Source organism: Cervus elaphus, chromosome 10 (assembly GCF_910594005.1).
Source record: "Cervus elaphus chromosome 10, mCerEla1.1, whole genome shotgun sequence".
Classification (NCBI taxonomy): Eukaryota; Metazoa; Chordata; class Mammalia; order Artiodactyla; family Cervidae; genus Cervus; species Cervus elaphus.
In genome coordinates this window covers 54,294,761-54,314,188 of record NC_057824.1, presented here as the reverse complement: position 1 = coordinate 54,314,188, position 19,428 = coordinate 54,294,761, and the positions used below count along the sequence as shown (strand labels likewise).

The 19,428-nt window shown below is 49.0% G+C and overlaps 1 protein-coding gene across 3 annotated transcripts; it reads left to right on the top strand.

Annotated features, from left to right (window-relative positions):
• The first annotated feature begins 449 nt into the window (after nucleotides 1-449).
• On the top strand, nucleotides 450-16,737 carry CHST12 (carbohydrate sulfotransferase 12). Of its 3 annotated transcripts, none has more exons than XM_043915433.1 (2): nucleotides 450-600; nucleotides 15,029-16,737. In XM_043915433.1, exon 2 carries the CDS (start codon nucleotides 15,102-15,104, stop codon nucleotides 16,359-16,361), a length of 1,260 nt encoding a protein of 419 aa, XP_043771368.1. In that variant the 5' UTR covers nucleotides 450-600; nucleotides 15,029-15,101; the 3' UTR covers nucleotides 16,362-16,737. The 3 variants fall into 3 exon arrangements, with proteins under 3 accessions (XP_043771368.1, XP_043771370.1, XP_043771369.1); XM_043915435.1 differs by having other exon boundaries at nucleotides 502-636; XM_043915434.1 differs by having other exon boundaries at nucleotides 519-641.
• Nucleotides 16,738-19,428: the final 2,691 nt, after the last annotated feature.

Below are 19,428 nucleotides of genomic sequence, written 5' to 3'. Positions count from 1 at the left end.
TCATGTGTATTTTTACCCCAACTAAAAAAAAAAAAAAAAACAGTAAGAACCACGAGGGGAGTGCTGACGATGCGTCGGGCACCTCGCTCAGCACCATACATTTGAGTCTCGCTAGCTCCCTGCAGGACGAAGTCACGGCCCTACTGATGGACTTAGAGACAACCGCAGAGAGAGGTTCAGTCACTTGCTCAAGGCCACACAGGGCCTGCCATAAGGATGCTCTGCAGGCAGTCACTGCTAGCGAGCCAGCCCAGGAGACAGCAGGTGCTGGCCGGGAGGTCCGGAGCGGCTGCAGCAGCGCGCTGGCCTCGAGCGCCCGGCGGCACAGGATTGGCTGCTGGGAAGGGGGCGGGGCTCCCGGCGGCCGGGGGCGGGGTCGCTCCGAGCCGTAAATACGGCGCCACATGGCAGGGGCTGGGGAGGCCCGGGGGCGGTGCGGAAGGCGCAGGCGCATTGCGTGGGGGTGCGATTCGGCCTCCCCGGCCCCTCCGCGGCCGTGACTTCTCGCGAGAGGAGGAGCAGGGGGCGGGGCCGGTGGAGAGGAGGTGTCGAGAGGCGCCGCCGGTCGCGAGGCGTTGGAGGCGCGAGCTGCGGCGCGAGGTGAGGTGATGCGAGGGGACGTGAGGGGCACGCGAGGTGAGGTGAGCGGCGAAATGAGGGGTGCAGGGTGAGGTGAGGCGAGGGGCGCGGGGCCTGGGTGGCGCCGGCGAGCCGGGGCTGGTCCTGCCCCCTCAGCCGCCGGGGCAGGTCCAGCGCAGCCCCGGGCCGAGCCCCCGCGCCGTCGCTGTGTGACCTTGGCCGGGCTCGCACCGTCTCTGAGCCCCAGTCCTGCGGGGGTGAAAGAGACCTGGACCGGGCGCTGGAGCTCGCGGCCGGTCAACTCCTGCCGTCGGGGCTGGCCCCCGCCCGTTTTGGCTGCTGGGCATCGATCCTGAAGGGGGCCGCCGGGGGCGGCGGCGGCGGCGGCGGCGGCCGGAGAGTCTTCGGCTTCCCCCATCGGGCTGGTCGGGAGCTTGGAGCGGGAGCAGGCGCTCGGAGCTCCGGCGCGGGGCCGGGCGCCCCGGGCGCACGCGTCCCTCCACCAGCCTCTTGCAGGGGGGGCCCGCCCAATGCCCTGGGCCATCCGAGGCCGCGGGCATTCCCCCGTCCCGCTGACCGCCAGCCTGAACTGCAGCCCTGGCCGAGGCGGGCGCGTCCTGGAAGAGCACCACTCAGATGAGCCTTTGCTCCAGAAACAGCGCGAGGAAGCCATGTATTAGTCGCGAACAGTAGGACTTATATCTTCCACTTGGGCTCGCAGCCACCAAGACATCTCCGGCGAGCCTTTGGCTGGAGCCGAGGTTCCGTCTGGCGCGGAGCACAACAAGCCATAGTGTTCCTGTGATTATTGAATTATTTATTTTATGATTCGACGTCGGAGAGACTCGGGAGACCTGGGATGAATGAGAATGTGGATTGGGGGAGAGTGGATGCAAGCGCATCTCTAAGGAGACTGTCCCCTAATGTGTGGGTCCAGGCAGGGGGCAGCTGAGAAGCTGCTCAGCTGGTCCTCACCTGCCCCCAAACCAGGACACAGTCTAGCCCTTCTCTGTGAACATCTGGTGTTGGGAATGTAAGACAGGGCTGGTGTCAGGATCAGAAAGGAGATACTAGGAAGGTTTTTTAAAATTGAAGTATAATTGATGTAGCATTGTGTAAGTTTAAGATGTGCAGAGTGTTGATTTGATGCACTTATATATTGCAACACGAGTACCACAGAAGTGTCAGCTAACACCTAGGAAACTGTTGCCTGAAGGCAGCACTGCTGAGAATTTAGAGAGTGCCTGCATGGAAACGCATGGATGTTTCCTTTTCTTGCCAGATGGTTTCTAAGACTTTGGGCTGGTGTTTTCAAGCCAGCAGGGCTGTTCGCTGTCACTCGGTGTGCACCTCTTTCATCATCTGAGCAAACAGTGAGCCTCTCATCCTTTGTAAGATGCCAAGTAGGGCTAGAAGCTGGTAATATGGCTAGCCTGACTGTAACACCCTGCGATTAATGTTGTCATCTAGGTGTTTACAAAGTGTGAAGAAAGAGGGAGCAGCTAAACTCGTTGTTAGGTGTTGCAGAAGTTTTCCATAGTGGAGATGACAGGAGTTGGGCCTTGAAAGATGAGTGAAGTTTGGGGAGAACATTCCAGGGTGTGTGAAAACGAGGAAGTGAATGGAATGTTTGACGGGAGGGAGCAGTGAGCCCCCTGTGTTGATTGGAGGGTGGGGTTTGAGGATTGAAATGCAAGCTAAGGCCAGAAAGAGGTTTCTGATCGAAGGGCCTTGAGTGCTTTGCCAGGGAGCTTGGACTTTATCCTCTTGGTGAGGGGTAGTCAAGGTTTGGGGTGGGCTGTGAAAGATGTGTTTTAGAGAAGTAACCCTAGTGAGAACAGAGAAATGGGTCCAGGGTATCAGGAGATGGAGACTGAGTTGGGTACAGTTGTAGGGGGCATGGGTCAGAACGGTGGCTGAGAGTCAAGAAGGGCGTCAGCTTGAAAGAAGCAGGAGAGTCGACACTACGACAGCACTCTGAGATGTGGTGAGAGGGAAAGGAAAAAGGCAGAAGTAACCAGGATGTCTCATGTGGGTGCTGAGGAGGGGCCGGTACCTGAGCTAGGGAATACTGGAGCACATGTGGAGAAGGAAGGGGCTAAAATGCATTTGATTTTTGGACTTGTGAAATTTACAGTATTTGTGGGCCGTCCTGGGTGAGATGTGCTCTTGGAGAGAAAGAATGTGCCCGGGGAGGGAATCCTGGGGAATGCCAGCAGGAAAGGGGTAGATGGCAGAAGAGGAGCACGTTGGATGGTTGCCAGAGGAAATGCAGCTTACTGTCATTATTGCATGGTCACTAAGGCTAGTGGGTGGTTCTCTTCCAGAAAGGTCTCAGGTTAAAGTGCCATTCCTGGATAAGAGACAGGATATTGATAATACTGAAACAAATGCTGCTAGTTTGTAGTTTTTTAAAACTAACATCTTCAGTTTCAGTTTTTAGATTGTTTCTTTTTCTTCAGAGAGGAGTGGCTAGTTTCAGAGTACTTAGTGGGTCTGTGGCTGCAGCCAAGCTCATGGTTCACCAGTCATTTGCCAGCAGATGTGCTTAATGATAACTGACTCAGTAACTCAGCACTTCCTGGACTTAACCAAGGTGGTGGTTTCTGTAACTTTTTAGAGAACTGCATTTCAGAGAGGAATAGGAAACAGTGGGTGTAGTTGAATGGGGAAGAAGGGGTGGACAGAACACAAGAGGATGAAGTGAATGGAGCCTGTGTGGCTCCCAGAATACTATCAATTGGTACTTCTCCTTCCAGGTAGGAGAATGGAACAATCTTTGGGGAAAGTGAGTAGCCTGAGAAAGGATCTAAAAATAATGACATCAGGGGCCCACAGTAAGGAGGCCCAATTGGATCACTCACTAACAAAGCTCATAGTTAATAATAATAACTCCCTTCTAGAGTCCAAAGCTTCCAGGTTCTTTTAATCCCCTTCCCCTTAAATAGGACTGGATAACCAGGGACAAGTGAAGAAACCTCTGATTGGGAAGACAGAGATCATAACACACACTTGGAAGCAGTAGAGAGTATGCCGGAAGAAAACTTAAAAAGCATACTGTCACTAATACACACATGGAGATGGAAAACATTTCATCAGTAGGCAAGAACAGGATGCTCTCTTTTTGTGTATGTTATTGGAGTCTGGTTGCTTTACTGTGTTGTGTTTCTGCTGTGCAGCAAAGTGAATCAGCCACACTTATGCATATATCCCCTCTTTCCTTGGGTTTCCTTTCCATTTAGGAACAGGTCACCACAGAGGATTGAGGATTTTTTTTGTTTTAAAGGAGCATTCAGAAATCCAAAAAGATGACTCATGTGTATAAATACAGTGGAAGAAATAAAAAGCTCAGTAAGTGAAGAAGAAGTTGACAGCTCAGGAAATAGAACAACAGCAAAAAGAGAAGGAAAATGAGAGAAAAAAGAAAATTAAATGGTCATATTAGGCGGTTTACATAGTAAGAGTTTCAGCAAGAAATAAAATGGGATAAAATCATCCACAAAAGTATAAGGTAAATCCTAAAACCAAAACTTCCTCCTTTGAAGGGGCCCACTGAGTGACCAGCACCACAGACGAAAATGCAGGTTCACTCACCTCGTCTGTTCAGTTCCCAGTTTGGATATTCAGAGTGTGGGGAGCAAGTTTGTACAGGGAGCAATACTGGATTTCTGGTAGTGACTAGTGAGAGTCTGGAAGCAAGGAGTTTATTTGAAAGTGCAGCTGAAGGTGTGCGTTGCAGAATTTCCGTGGTGAGAGTTCACGTGGAGAGAAACCATGCACACTCTCTCCAAGGCACACTGCTGTGAAATCTCAGAACTCTGGACTAAGGAGATTGTGTTGACTTCTAGAGAAAGAACAAAGACAGGCCACCAACGGGTCAACACAGGATGGAGCAGAGTGGCTTGGGAACCATCTACAGGAGCACTGGAAGCTAGGAGGCAAGAGAGCATTACTTTCAAAATTCTGAAGGGAAGTATTTTACCTTGAATTCTAAAATCAGGCAAAGAAGGGTAGAATAAAGATATTTTCACACTTGCTCCAAAAATTTGTCTCTCATGTATTTTAAAGAAATGACTGGCAAGCATACTTTCCCAGAATAAGGTGGGGAATCTGGAAAGTCAGAACTAGAGGAGACAGAATTATCCTCAGAGAAAAGGTGAAAAGAATCTGCTGGGTAGGTGGAGAAGCTGGGATACCAGCCAAGCCAGGCACTGGGTAAGGAGAGCAGGTATCTTATGACTTGAGCCTCTATGTTTCCTCAAAGGGATTTTGTGGGGAAGATGAAAGACCGGGTCCCTGGTGCTCTGAAACATCTGGAGAGGAGATTTAGACGGTTGGCAGAGTTGGGGTTGTAGTAGTGGTAAGTACATAGAAAACAAAGCAAATGAAAGCATGAGACTATTAACAAGTTCCAGGGAAAATAAGCTGTTGTGCAGGAAAGAAAAATAATTATGGTGTACTGCAAGGCTTTGCTGTGAATAGCCTTTGCGCAACGGTAATAATTTATGTAAACATTGAATATCGCTCTCATTAAAATGATGATATGCCTGTATGGAGGAGGCGTGGAGATGAGCGTGGCATGGTTGTTTGAAGGGCTGATGGAGGAAAGAAAGACTACATTTCTGCCTGCCACCTGCCACTACTTGGGGAAGTCAGTGGATGATGCCCAAGCTGAACTATTCGATTATCACCCAGGGCAATTACTTAGAGGCAGGTGGTAACACCAAAAGAGACAGCTAAGAATGAGGGAGGGACTTCCCTGGCAGTCCAGTGGTTAAGACTCTGTGCTTCTACTGCAGGGGTACGGGTTTGATCCCTGGCCAAGGAACTATGATCGCACATGCTGTGTGGCCAAAAACAAATAAGAAAGATGGAGGTGGGTAACAGGAAAGCAGGGACTGGGGGCTGTGTTTATAGTTAATTCTGGTGATGAGGTAATCCTTTAACATACAGACATAATGTTGATCAAAATAAAGACAAAGCAGTAAGCTTCCTACTCCAATGAAAGAAGAGGCCAGACTCTGGGTGTTCTGTGTGCAGCTGGATCACTCACCAGGCTCTTTCTTATGGGGAGAGTTTACTTGTTCTTATTTCCTCTCCATTATTGTTATTGTTCTCAGTATCCTGTCTCTTGGCTGTGGTCCCATATCAGAGATTTGGTGCTATCTTTAGCTTTTTTCTTTTAACTTGTTAAGGAATTTTATTCATGGGGTTCTTGTGGCAAGAATACTGGAGTGGTTTGCCATTCCCTCCTCCAGTGGATCATGTTTTGGCAGAACTCTTCACTATCACCTGTTGGGTGGACTTGCACAGCATGGCTCATTGCTTCATTGAGTTATGCAAGCCCCTTTGCCATGACAAGGCTGTGATCCAAGAATCTGAGCAAACTCTGGGAGATAGTGAAGGACAGGCAAGCCTGGCATGCTGCAGTCAACAGTCAGATACCACTTAGTGACTGAAAAATTAACAACAAAAGGAATTTAAAACATATCCAAAAGTAGAAATGATAATATTATTATCTCTTCTTTACCTATCACTGAGTTTCAGCAATTATGAAATCAGAGTCAGTCATGTTTATCTGTTTCTGTTAGCATAATAAGTCTTTATTGAGCATCTAGCTCAATATTCCAAGCACTATTCATAGCCTTGAGACTACAACTATGACAAACTTTGAAGGGTTAAGTACCTCCCTTCTAAAGTTTATATTCCAGTCCAGATAGATAGTAAGCAAATATACTAGTGACTATTTAATATGCAGTTCAGTAGGTGATGACAAATGACACGGAGAAGAAACAGGTATGGAGGATGGACTGGCAGGGTGGGGAGTGATCAGGGAAGCCCTCGCTAATGTGGTGAGGTGCCGAGGTGAGCCACAGGATTCCTGGGTGTGAGCCGTTCAGGCAGTGGGAGCCTGGCTGGTGCAGGGCGTGGACAGTGAGGAGGCCACTGTGGCTTGAGTGGGGCCAGTGACGGGGAGTGAGAGGCATGGGGGTGTGGGACCCCAGTCCTGCAGGGCTTGTCACAGGCCATCGTAAGGACTGGAAATGGAAGACATTGGACCCCAGTGATTGAATTTTGAGCAGAGCCATGACGTGATCTCACTTTTGGCAGAATAACCATGGCTACATTATATGGACACGAGAGCAGAGGTGGGGAGACCAGGTCGGAGGCTGTTGGAGTAACGCAGGTGAGAACTGGCTGAGAAAGGTTAGGGTCTGCGTATATTAAGAAAGTAAAGCCCTTAATCAGGTTTTTCAGCTAACCATAGTGAAATTTATTATCTATTTTCCCTTGAAGTAATTTCTTTGAATTGACTTAACTCTGGGAAATGAGTTATTGTTTGGATTCCAGAGTCAAGTACCTTGCAACAAGTATTTGAGTCCTGTGAGGAATACAGAAGAAATGGTAAACATGATCCCTGTCTCCCAAGAACCTGAAATCTAATTTGGGAATATGGGACCGGAGTGCCTACCTTAATAACCTGACTACTTGTGAGGCTCTCCCTGGGCTCAGACTCCAGGGATGAAGACATCAATGTCAGCAGATGGCCGTCTGTGCTGTGGCCAGCTCTGTGGGAAGTTACTTTATTTCAAAGGCCAAGTTTGGCTCAGTGTTCGTTCAGGTCTTCTGGGATGAACATCAACCTTTGGTTCTCATCAATGTTACCATTTATTACTTATTTTTATTTGGATACGCTGTCAGATTTAGTTCTCAGGGTTAACTGAATACAAGTGAAGTAAATTTTACAAGCAAATAAACCCCCAGTGCTGGTGGCATGAAGTGGAAACATGCCTTTCAGTAGAGGTTTTAATCCAGCACCAGAGCATCAGTTGTAGGGCTGGGTGATAGAGGGTGCAGAGAGTAAATGTTGATTCCACTAACAAACTTTCCAGATTTCTGTTGACTGCAGTGATGAGAACCATGGCGAATTATTTGCCTTATATAGTGTTTGCAAAGCTGTATAAGAAGTAGATAGTTTCTGGTCTCTTTGCTAGTAGCAGAAATAAATAAAATTTGAAACATTCTTGGACTTCTTAATGAAGGTCATGTCATTTGATTTAAGGCTCAGAAGTTGCTTATTTGGACAAGGAGAAGCGAATTCTCTCAGAAATAAAAGTGATAAAAATTTGAGTGCATAGAAAAACCAACTAATTCCACATTAAGTATTTCCTGAGAGGCTGGTAGAGTGTAGTAGTTGGGAATATAGGCCCTAAAATCAGTTGTCAAATACCAGCTTTGAGCAGTGGTAGCTGTTCACAGTTGGGCAACTTGCCTGGCTATTTTGCCCTAACTCTATCAAAATTACAGTGGAGATCAAATAACTTCAGATATGCAGACCTTATATCAACACTTTGGAAAGCATATTAGCTACTGTTTTTTTATTATAAAATTAATTAAAATCATACATTCTTCTCTGCTAATAACTGGATATTGATAGATAGCATGACTAATAATAAAAATAATGTTATATTTGAGAGCCAGATGAAACAGAAAGATAAGTAGGGCCAGTGGTATAGTCTAAAGAACATGCTTTACTGTTTTACAAAACATTTAGCTGATATTTTCTCATTTTCTTTTTTTTTTAATTTTTATTTATGTATTTTTTATTTTCTCATTGTCATCCTCTCAGTAGCTCTGAGTGGCAGAAAGACCTTGATTATTCTTGTTTTATAGGTAAAGAAGTAAAACTCAGACTTAAAGAAATATCCCAGGCCACTCAGCAGAGACTGGACTGGGCCTCAGAATTCTTGTCCTTTTCTTCCCAATCTCTAAATGTGTGTGTAGGACTTCAGTGCTGGTGTTTTTATCCTGTATGGTAGAAGTAAGTGACAGCTGGTTAGTTGCATAGAGTTTACGCTGAAAAGTTTTAACTCTTGGAGATTGAATTAATAAGACCGCTCACATTTTTCCCCCTTGCAGTCAAATGCATTGAGGTATAATTTACGTGCAATAAAAGGCACGCATTTTAAGTGTAAACTTCCATGACAGATATACCCACCTGTGTAACCACCCTTACAGACAATGGAATAGAAAACTTCCCTCACCCACATTTCCCCCTGTCCCTTGGCAGTTGATGATTTCTGTTACTAATTTTGCCTTTTATAAACTTGATAAGTGAAATCATGTGGTATGTACTCTTGTGTCTGGGTTCTTTTGTTTAGTGTAATATCTGCAGGATTTATCTGTGTGGTTGCATGTGTTGATGTGTGAATCATGGTTCATTCTTTATTATTGTTGAATAGTTTTCTCCTGAATGAGTATACCAGTTTGTTGATTCATTCACTTGTTGGTGGACCTCTGGGTTGTTTTCAATTTGTAGTAATTTTTAATAAAGTCACAATGAACATTCTTGTACAGATCTTTGTGTGGACAGTAATTTCATTCATGTCTTTGGTGTTATATCTAAAAAGGTATCACCATATGCAAGGTCGTTTAGGTTTTCTTCTAGGAGCTTTAATAGTTTTGCATTTTAAATTTAGGTCTATTATCCATTCTGAGTTAATTTTTGTGAGGGGTGTAAAGTCTGTGTCTAGATTCCTTTTTTTTTTTTTAACATGTGGATGTCCAGTTATTCCAGCACCATTTGTTGCAGACTGTCTTGTTCCATTGTATTGCCTTTGCTCCTTTGTTAAAAATAAGTTAGCTATATGGGGATCTGTTTCTGGCTCTCTGTGCTGTTCCACTGATCTATTTCTCTATTCTTTGCCAATCTACACCATTTTGATTACTGTAGCTTGGTGGTAAATCTTGAAGTCTCATAGCATCAATCTTCCAGCTTTATTCTTCTCCTTCAGTATTGTGTTGGCTACTCTGGGTCTTTTACCTCCACCTACAAACTTTAGGAAGAGTTTGTTGATGTCCACAAAGAACTTGCTGGGATTTTGGTTGGGATTAATCTGTAGATGGAGCTGGGAAGAACTGACATCTTGACAATATTGAGTCTTCTTATCCTTAGCAGTTTGCACATAGAATATCTCTTCATTTATTTAGTTCTTCTGATGATTTCATTCATCAGAATTTTTCAGTTTTCCTCATAAAGACCTTGTACATATTAAATTTAAACCTAAGTATTTTATTTTGGGAAGGTGCTAATAAATGGGATTGTGTTTTTAATTTCAAATTCCACTTGTTCATTGCTGATATATAGGAAAATGGTTAACTTTTGTATATAAACCTTGTGTCCTACAAACTTGCTCTAATCACTTGAGCCTGTAAAATTTTATAATTGAAAAATGATAATCTAAGATTCATATATCATATTTTGATGGTCAGTTTGATTCATCTTTAAATAGAATCCCTAAGCTTAATTCTAGAACATCTGCTGTTATGGATCTTATAGAACCTTCCAGGAAGTGAAAAATTGGCTTGATATTTTTAAATACAATCTTTTTGACTTTTTTTAATGTTTCAGCATAAAAAAAAACTGGTCTGTATACAAAAAAAGTTGGTATCAATTTTTTTCATGATAACCAAAATAGAGAACTAACTCCAAAGTTCGTCGGTTGGTAAATGGATAAACAGGTAGTGGTTTATCCATATAGCAGGTACTGTTCAGCCATGACACAAGCAACATCTTAGACAAGTCTCAGAAGCATCTTGTTAAGTGAAGGAAACCAAATACAAGCACCTGCTTCCTGTGTAATTCCATTTCTGTGACATTCTAAGAAGAGGCAGGACTACAGGGAAGATAACAGATTGGCAGCTGCCTGGAGCTGGATATTGGGGAGGGTGCAAGAACTTTGGGGGATGATGGGAATGTTCTGTGTCTTTAACACTGTTCATTTGCCCAGACTCATCAGACTGCAGTTTAAAAGAGTGCATTTTATTGTGTATAAATCATACCTCAGTAATCTTCACTTAGGGAAAAAAAAAAGCAGAGGTGCTAATGTGATTTAACCAGGAAAGAACAGTCTTTTAAACAAATCAGGTGCTGGAACAGCAAGATATCTATAAGGGGAAAAAAACAATCTCAGCGTCTCCCTCTGGAATACTTGTATTAGATATTCTACACTGGCTGAAATTCTCTGCATTTAACATTCCTTTCCACAACACCAGATCCATTAATTTCCATTTATTACCACTCACTGTTTAATTCTCACTGGTTTGATCATTTGTGTCTATAATATGTAGTAAATACACAAACACACACAGACCCACAAACCCCAGTCCAAATGACAAAATAAATATTCATATATCAGTGAGGGCTCTCCAGAGAAACAGAACCCCAGTAAGGGGTGTGTGTGTGTCTGCGTGTGTATTTATCACAAGGAATTGGCTCCCATGGCATGGAGGCTGAGGAGTTCAGACCCAGGGAGCCACTGGTGTGTTCCAGTCTGAGTCTGAAGACCTGAGAACCAGGAACGCCAGTGGGGAGGGTTCCCGCATTTGTCCGAGTCTGAAGGCAGGAAACCAATGCTCCAGCTCAAAGACAGTCAGGTAGAGAGAGGGAGTTCTCTCTTCCCTTGCCATTTTGTTTTATTCAGGCTTTCACCAAAGTGGGTGAGGCTAACCTACGCTGGGGAGGGCCATCTGCCTTACTCAGCCTACCGATGCAAACATGAATCTCATGCAGAGTCACCCTCACAGACACGCCAGCGTGTGGGACCAACTACCTGTGCAGCCATAGCTCAGTCAAGTTGACGTGTGAAATTAGCACACACCGCTGGACCTTCCTGTATTGTTCTGCCATTAAATTGTGGGAAACGCCCTTACATGCGTCTGAATGTGGGTCTGGCCACGTGGCCCTCGCTTTCAGAGGTTTTGGGGTGACATGCTCCTGAGTGTGAGGGAGGTCGGCCCTCAGCTCTGTGCCATGGACTGCCCCATCTTTCTGGACTCCTGTCTGTCGTTGGCATGACGGCTTCTTCAGACCAGCAGCCGTAGGTGGGCAGCCAGCTTGCTTGGGGTGCTTGCCTCCAGGGGTGGCCACGTCTGCTCTGGCATCATACCCTGCCCTGTGTGAGCAGAAATGTTCAGCAGGCCCCCCTTGGGCCCAGAAACTCTCTACCTCGCCACAGTGTTCTGCTTTAGTAGAAAACCAGCCCTCCAGGGATGAGACTTCTAGCTCAAGTTTGCTGTTGGTCCTGTTGCTGGAGGCAAAAGCTGGAGACCGACGTGGAGCCTTTCCTCTGTGAAGGCTCTTCTTGCTCTGCTTCTTCAAAACTGGTGGGGCTTTTTGTTGACTGCTTTTTGAAATACTGGGAGGTTTATGTTCAGAAATAATGCCCTTATTTTATGAATGAGAAATTACTTTATGTGGTCACTGTTGTTCTCTGACATGTTTTTGAAGCAGTCCCTGGTTCTCAGCGGGCTTCCCCAGTGGCTCAGCAAATCCTCCTACAATGCAGGAGATACAGGAGATGCGGGTTTGATCCCTGGGTCAGGAAGATCCCCTGGAGGAGGGCATGGCAACCCACTCCAGTATTCTTGCCGGGAGAGTCCCGTGGACAGAAGAGCCTGGCAGACTGCAGTCCACGGGGTCGCCCAGAATCGGACACGACTGAAGTGACTGAGCACGCACGTCGGTTCTCAGCCTGGCTTTCCCTGTCATTCTGCTCTCTCCCCCAGAGGATGGGGACGTGTTACCTGGATTATCCGGCTTGAGCTGCCCAGGCCACTGGACCAGGAGTTCCCAGATGTCCTGCTCCCTTTTGAAAAGTAAAGCTTGTTGCTGGCAGTGCTGTGTGATAGTCTTGACTCAGTTTGCCTCTCTGCTCTCTCGTCGCAGTTCTAAGAGGCTGTGTACTTGTCTCCGTGCATGTTTTGAGGCAGCCACGGTCCTTCCTCCCAGAGGACTGCTCTCACAGGCCATTTAATGCGCACAGCCCGGCGGGTTTCCACCACCGCTGCTTTTGTGGCTTGTTTGAGGTTAGCGATGACAACACAAAGGACTGCCCTTGTTCTGTGATGTTAAAAATGAACCGTGGCCTCAGCCTCATGGGTCAGCACTGCCTCACTTGGTGTATAGGCACGCAGCCCTGTGGTGTAGAAGGGCTGCAAGGGGCTGTGACGTGGCAGGACTCCGGGGCAAGACAGGGCTTCTGGACCAGTCTCCCCAGTGAGTAACCAGGTGCAGGGTTTCCGCTGTCCCAAGGAGAAGACCTGTCCTGTTTTTGTGCAGTAACCCCAATTATAAATTTCTAGAACTTTAGTGTTCGCTTAATAAACAGGTTGCAGGTAGAGTCGCCTGTGGGGCTTTTGCACTGTGCAAGTAACTTGTGGCCCCAGCAGCAGGCTCCGCAGTCGGCCTCTGACAGCTCACTGCTACAGTTAGGCCTTGCTTTAGTTTTTACCCACTGTCCGACATTTGCCTTATTCATGCAGCATTGCCTCTTGGAAATTCCTCCACAAGTCGACTGTTATAGCTCTAATTCATTTTTCTTCCTCCAGTGTTTTCTTTGTGGTAAAATACACATAACATGAAACTTACCACCTTGGCCATGTTTAAGTGCACAGCTCGGTGACATTAGCACATTCATGTTCTTGTGCAGCCATCACCACCATCCGTTGTGAGCACTGACTTCATCATCCGAGACTCAGACTGTGCCCACTGAACACTGACTCCCCACCCCCGGCCCTGCCCCTGGCCCTGGCTCTTCTACTTTCTGTCTCTATGAATCTGAGTCCTTTAGGAACCTCATGTAAGTGCAAATACAGAATTTGTCTTGTCTGTGACTGTGACCGTGTCTTTTCCTTGCAATTATTAGTAAAGAGAGTCAGGGTTTAGGCACTGGCATTTATTAATGTGCATATACTACTTCTTGGTTGAAAAATAAAGCATTTAGGTCATCAGGCCAGGTGGTTCTTTGCATTATAAACATGCGGCTGATCTGTGCCTGTGTCCACAAGATGTGCCCGTGGCTCAGCATCACCTCTATTCTGTTTGTTGGTCTTAATATTAAAAGTGAAAACTGGTCTCTTAAATCACCTGACATCTTAAGTTACTTTTTCCCTTTGCTGCTTTCTCAGGCTGTAGCAAACTTTTTTTTTTAATATGGTTTCATCTTCATCTTTATAAACTGTTCATCCTGGCACATCCTTGAGAAGGGATGGTCTTGAAAACTTCAGTGACATGGGTACTTATGATTTAGTTTAAAAATAGGCTGTAAAAGTGTGTGATTATAACCATTACCACTAAAAGGGTATTGAAAGCTATTGCAGTGTTGCTGCTTCTTGTCTCACTCACACCCACTCGCCGGGAGCCAGCTAAAGTCCCAGCGGCAGTTGCGCAGGAGACAGCACGATGCCTCACCTGCAGCCCTGTTTCGTGGTTTTTGTGGTGTGCTTGTTACCTGTATAATGTGTGGTCATTATATGTTGCTGCTCAGTTGCCAAGTTGTGTCCAACTCTTTGCAACCCCATGGGCTGCAGCATGCCAGGCTTCCCTGTCCTTCACTGTATCCCAGAGTTTGCTCAGATTCATGTCCATTGAGTCGGTGATGCCACCCAACCATCTCATCTTGCGTCACCCCCTCCTCTTCCTGCCCTCAGTCTTTCCCAGCATCAGGGTCTTTTCCAGTGCTTCAGTTCTTCGCATCAGGTGACCAAAGTATTGGAGCTTTAGCTTCGGCATCAGTCCTTCTGATGAATATTCAGGGTTGATTTCCTTTAGGATGGACTGGTTGGATCTCCTTGCTGTCTAAGGGACTCTTGAGCGTCTTTTCCAGCCCCACAGTCTGCTGATGTCTTTACCATGAGTATGTATCACTTTTCCATTAAAAAAAAAAAAGTGAATTAAGAGTAAACAAAAGCTGCAAAGGTGAATAGAGATTGTCCTCAAATTTCTGCCTAATGAAAATGTGTTGGATACCAGGTGCGTAGTCTACTAGAAATGTAGACTCAGGTGCACACTGGGAGTTGTCCCAGTGTGTGCTCAGCATGGGACTCTCCTTTGGACTTCCCAGAATGAGCTCCGTCCCTCTGTGCCCGGTGTCCATAGTGAGAGAAGTCCTGGACAGCTTAGAAAGCCGCCTGCTCTGGGTCTGGGCCCACGTACGGTTGTTAGGGTACTCCGTCCTTGGGCTTGACTCAGTTTCTGGTTTCCTCTTCTGAAGTTGCTCCCTCTGCCATGTGACAGCCCTCCACAAGGCTGAAGCCGCAGCACACACCTGGCTTCCCTCCTGAGCAGCCCCGCTCCCGGTGGCCCCGGCATCCACCGGTGCTGTGGGGGTGAAGGCTGAGCCCTGGCAGAAGCCTGCCCAGGTCACGCACTCCGTCGGCCTCTCACAGGGCCCAGCTCATGTGTCGGTTTGGATGATGTGACCGCAGCAGAAGGGGCTTGGGGTGGGGCAAGGGGGTCACATCACATGGGGAAGCTGACACCCCCCACCGGGCCCCCCACAAAACTCAGCTCACAGAGGGTGAAGAGGTGGAGAAGCAGACCCCTCCTATCTGGGCTGCAGGCTGGGAGAGGACCTTAATCGTTCACTTGGCCTCTGTTGTCTTCCAGCTTCCTCAGAGCACGGCGTCGCGTCTCTACTGGAAGTGGAAGTGAAAGGGTCCAGGGAAAGGCCCCTGCATCCATGGACACGATGACCAAAAGCCGGCTCTTCCGCCTGTGGCTGGTCCTGGGGTCTGTGTTCATGATCCTCCTGATCATCGTGTACTGGGACAACATGGGCCCCACCCACTTCAACCTGCACACGTCCCTCTCCAGGCCGCACGTGCTGAAGCCCTTCCCCAGCCCCAATTCAGCGCCCGGGGACGTCTTCACCTCCAGCCTCGAGATTTGGGAGAGCTTCGTCAGGGAGAAGCAGCGCCCCCTTTTGGGTAAAAGGGTGGAGCAGCCCTCCCTGCCGGCCTCCAGCAAGCCTGTGCTTGGCAACCTGGAGGAGAGCGTGAGGGGCTACGACTGGTCCAGCCACACTGCCCAGCAGAGTCCGGACCCGGATGGGCGGCAGGCCGAGCGGAGGAGCGTGCTGAGGGAGTTCTGCGCCAACGCCAGTTTCGTGTTCCCCACCAAGGAGCGCTCCTTCGATGACATCCCCAACTACGAGCTGAACCACCTCATCGTGGACGACCGCCACGGGGTCATCTACTGCTACGTGCCCAAGGTGGCCTGCACCAACTGGAAACGCGTGATGATCGTCCTGAGCCAGAGCCTCTCAGACCAGGGCACGCCCTACCGCGACCCCCTGGACATCCCCCGGGAGTACGTCCACAACTCCAGCACCCACCTGACCTTCAACAAGTTCTGGCGCCGCTACGGGAAGTTCTCCAGGCACCTCATGAAGATTAAGCTGAAGAAGTACACCAAGTTCCTGTTCGTACGTGACCCCTTCGTGCGCCTCATCTCGGCTTTCCGCAGCAAGTTCGAGCTGGAGAATGAGGAGTTCTACCAGAAGTTCGCCGTCCCCATGCTGAGGATGTACTCCAACCACAGCAGCCTGCCCGCCTCGGTCAGCGAGGCCTTCAGCGCCGGGCTCAGGGTGTCCTTCGCCAACTTCATCCAGTACCTGCTGGACCCGCACACGGAGGAGCTGGCGCCCTTCAACGAGCACTGGCGGCAGGTGCACCGCCTCTGCCACCCCTGCCAGATCGACTACGACTTCGTGGGCAAGCTGGAGACGCTGGACCAGGACGCCGCCCAGCTGCTGCGGCTCCTCAAGGTGGACCGGCTGCTCCAGTTCCCCCCGAGTTACCGCAACAGGACTGCCAGCAGCTGGGAGGAAGGCTGGTTTGCCAACATCCCCCTGGCCTGGAGGCAGCAGCTATACAAACTCTACGAAGCAGACTTTGTTCTCTTCGGCTACCCCAAACCTGAAAATCTGCTTAGAGACTGAAGGCGCTGGGGGAGATCCTGAACACCAAAAAAAAGTGCTTGTGTTGTTCCTTTCAACCTGAAGGAAGGGCCGGTGGTACCATCTTCCAGAGGATGGAGCAGTGGCCTGCCACATATATTTTTTTATGGCTTCGTTTCTCTCCTGGTGTGAATTCCACAGTGCTTGGTTGATGAGCCCGCTGGAAACACCTGGAACTGATCACACCCACACTCCAGTTTGTAAAATAACCTATGGTTTTGCAGTCTAGACTTACTGTTTACTGCCTCCCTGTATTCATTGAGTACTGTGTTAATATTGTTTTTTTAAGATTAATATATTTCAGATATTTAATATGAAAAGTGGAGAAGGAAGTGGTGGAGTAAAAGGTTATACCTGCTCCTGCCGCCTGCACTGTGGTTCTTCCGGTGGGGCAACACGCTCACGAGGGGCCCTGAGCAATGCTGTGGCCCGCGCTTAGGCCTCAGGGCCTCGATTTCAGGAAGGGAGGGTTCCTGGTTGTCTTCAGCAAAAAGGAGGACCTTAAGTTTACGATCAGGCCTTCCTGTATTTGTGCAAGGGCAGCACATCCTCCAAAAGTGAAAGCTCTTTTGTTGTTTAGTCGCTCAGTCGTGTCCGACTCTTTGTGAACTCATGGACCACCAGGCTCCTCTGTCCATAGAATTCTCCAGGCAAGAACACTGGAGTGGGTTGCCATTCCCTTCTCCATGGGATCTTCCCTACCCAGGGATCAAACTCGGGTCTCCTGCTTGGCGAGCGGGTTCTTTACCACTGAGGCAGTGGGGAAGCTCCGGGATTAGGTGATCCATGGGAAAAAGGAAGGCTGGGGTGTTTTCTTTGGGGAATTATTTCGTCTTGCATCATCCGGAGGTGATGCTAATGAAGACCCCTGGTTTGCACTTGTCCCTGGCTTTGCTTGAGTGCTTTAGATGAGAACCAGATTTCACCCGTCAGGCCTGCCGGAGGTGATTCCACTTGGCTGTCTTGGTCACCACCCGGAGGGCATCTGCTCGTGGTGATGGCACATCACGCCCGCGGACCAGGATCTGCTGGGTGACTTTTGTCGGTGATGGGCAAACACGGCCTATCTTCCTGCGTCTGCACTTGACGGATTTTGAGTGTGCGAGCTTGCAGTCCTGGTGGGAGGCTGGCAGGACTGTCAGCACGTGTGCTGTGCCTGGAGTGTGTAGCTGAGAGGTACAGCTTAGGTCTCCGGGCCTTCAGAACGTCCCTGCTGCGGTGGGGACTGCGCACACTTCAGCCGGGTGCGGGCTTGAGTGGGGCGGCGCCGACCTCTGAAGGGAAGAAAGCTCCCTCGGAGGGGCAGGGGCACAGTGCCGGCCCGACGCTCAGCAGCGGTGCCCGGAGCAAGAGGATCTACAGACTGGGAACACGGAGGGTCAGCTCCAGCCCCATCCAAAACAGGGGAAGAGTGAAGTTCAAACCCCAGCCCACACACCTCCACCCTCGCCAGCACGGCCTCCGCGTGGCCCCGTGCTCCCTGCAGCGCCCCTCACCAGGAGTGGGGGCAGTGGGGGCAGCAGGGAGTGGAAGGCACACCCCCCCAGACCCAGGGCACAGCGGTGTTCACTGGGCCTGTCGGAGAAGTGAAAACGGTGAAGAAAAGTCCAGCGAGAGATTGGAGGGTGGGGAGATGGGATTTCAAAGCACTCATCCGTGCACAGTCCCCACCTTGCCCACCTGGGCCCCACGGTCACTGGCTGCCAGTACTTTGTGTCCCTTCATCCAGCTCTGAGGCCGAACAGCCCCCTGGACACCAGAAGGGAAAAGCTGCGGGCTGGAGGAGACATGGGCTGAGCCATGATTCGGTGATGGATTTTTCCACCCCAGTCGCTGGAGGGCAGCGGCATCAGGCAGCAGACTGCTGGGTGGAGAGTTTGAGAAAGAAGTGTATGAAGTGAGGGATCCAAGATTCCTCCCGAGATCTGGACACCACCCCTGTTTACAGCGAGATGAGTGTCCTTAAGGAACAAGCAAGCACTTCTGTGGGCTCAGTTCAAACATCTGAGCTTCTTCCCAGGAAAATTCTAGCGGAAACTCTGGCTTTGACAAAACCACTCTTACTTCAAAGCCCTTTACAGAAATTGGGGGCTTAAAAACAATCCAGATGAAACAGTTTTGCCATTTCAGTTGGTTTTCTCCCAGAGTATCTTGCTTCCAGGAGGTTTCCAGAATACTTTGGTTTCAAAACTTTGGGGCACAAATTCGAAAAGTGGATTTAAAGTGTCAGGTTTCAAAGTCAGTCGGCTTTGGAAGTGGTCTGGATTTCTAAAAGGTTTGGTTGAAAAATGTTTGGGTTCTAAATTCTTCCAGAAATGTTTCCCAGAGCATGGAGTTCCCACAGCACTTCGGGAGAAGCGCCGGGCTGTCGTGGGGCGTTGTGGGGGGCGGACCAGCCTGAGCAGGGCCGTCCTGCCCTGGGCAGGGTCTGCTGCCCAGCCCGCAGTTAGGCAGGGGAAGAATCTGGGCGCAGCCGGTCTGGCTCCGGCAAACGTGTCTTCAGAAATCCCCTCCTGTGCGTCACTTCTCCAGCCGTCCCCACCGGGCACTCTGCTAGTGGGTGCCAGTCTCTTTGCCAGAGGGCCCCTTTCATTCCTGACCTGGGGTGGTCCGTGGGTGTCATACTCCAAGGAAGAAAGTTGCCGTGAGACTAGACTTTCCAAGGAAGGAGGTCTAATTTGGGAAAAGGCATATTGATGGAAGCGCCAGGGCTTCCTGGAAGGTTCTTGTGAAGTCACGGGCTGGACCAGAATCCATAGTTATATGGATTATTGGCCCCACTTTGCAGATGGGGAAATTGAGACCCCGCGTGGCTGTGATGGTCTGTTCTGGCCCCGCCATTCCTCAGGAACCCAGGTGTTCCGACCCTACCTCCCGGCTGAGCCCTGCCCTTCAACAGAGCACTTAGGAGCAGCGCCTGCCACCGAGGCACCTGACCGGCCTTCCCCCACCTGCCTTGTCTGCATGGGCTGTGCGTCTGACAGCAGGCCTTGGGGGCTTCAGTGTCAGGCCCAGCCTTTGGGAAAGCCTCCCTAGGAGGAGACACTGG

Coding starts and splice junctions, on each gene's coding strand:
- CHST12 (XM_043915433.1), top strand. CDS start 15,102: ATGGACACGATGACCAAAAGCCGGCTCTTCCGCCTGTGGCTGGTCCTG.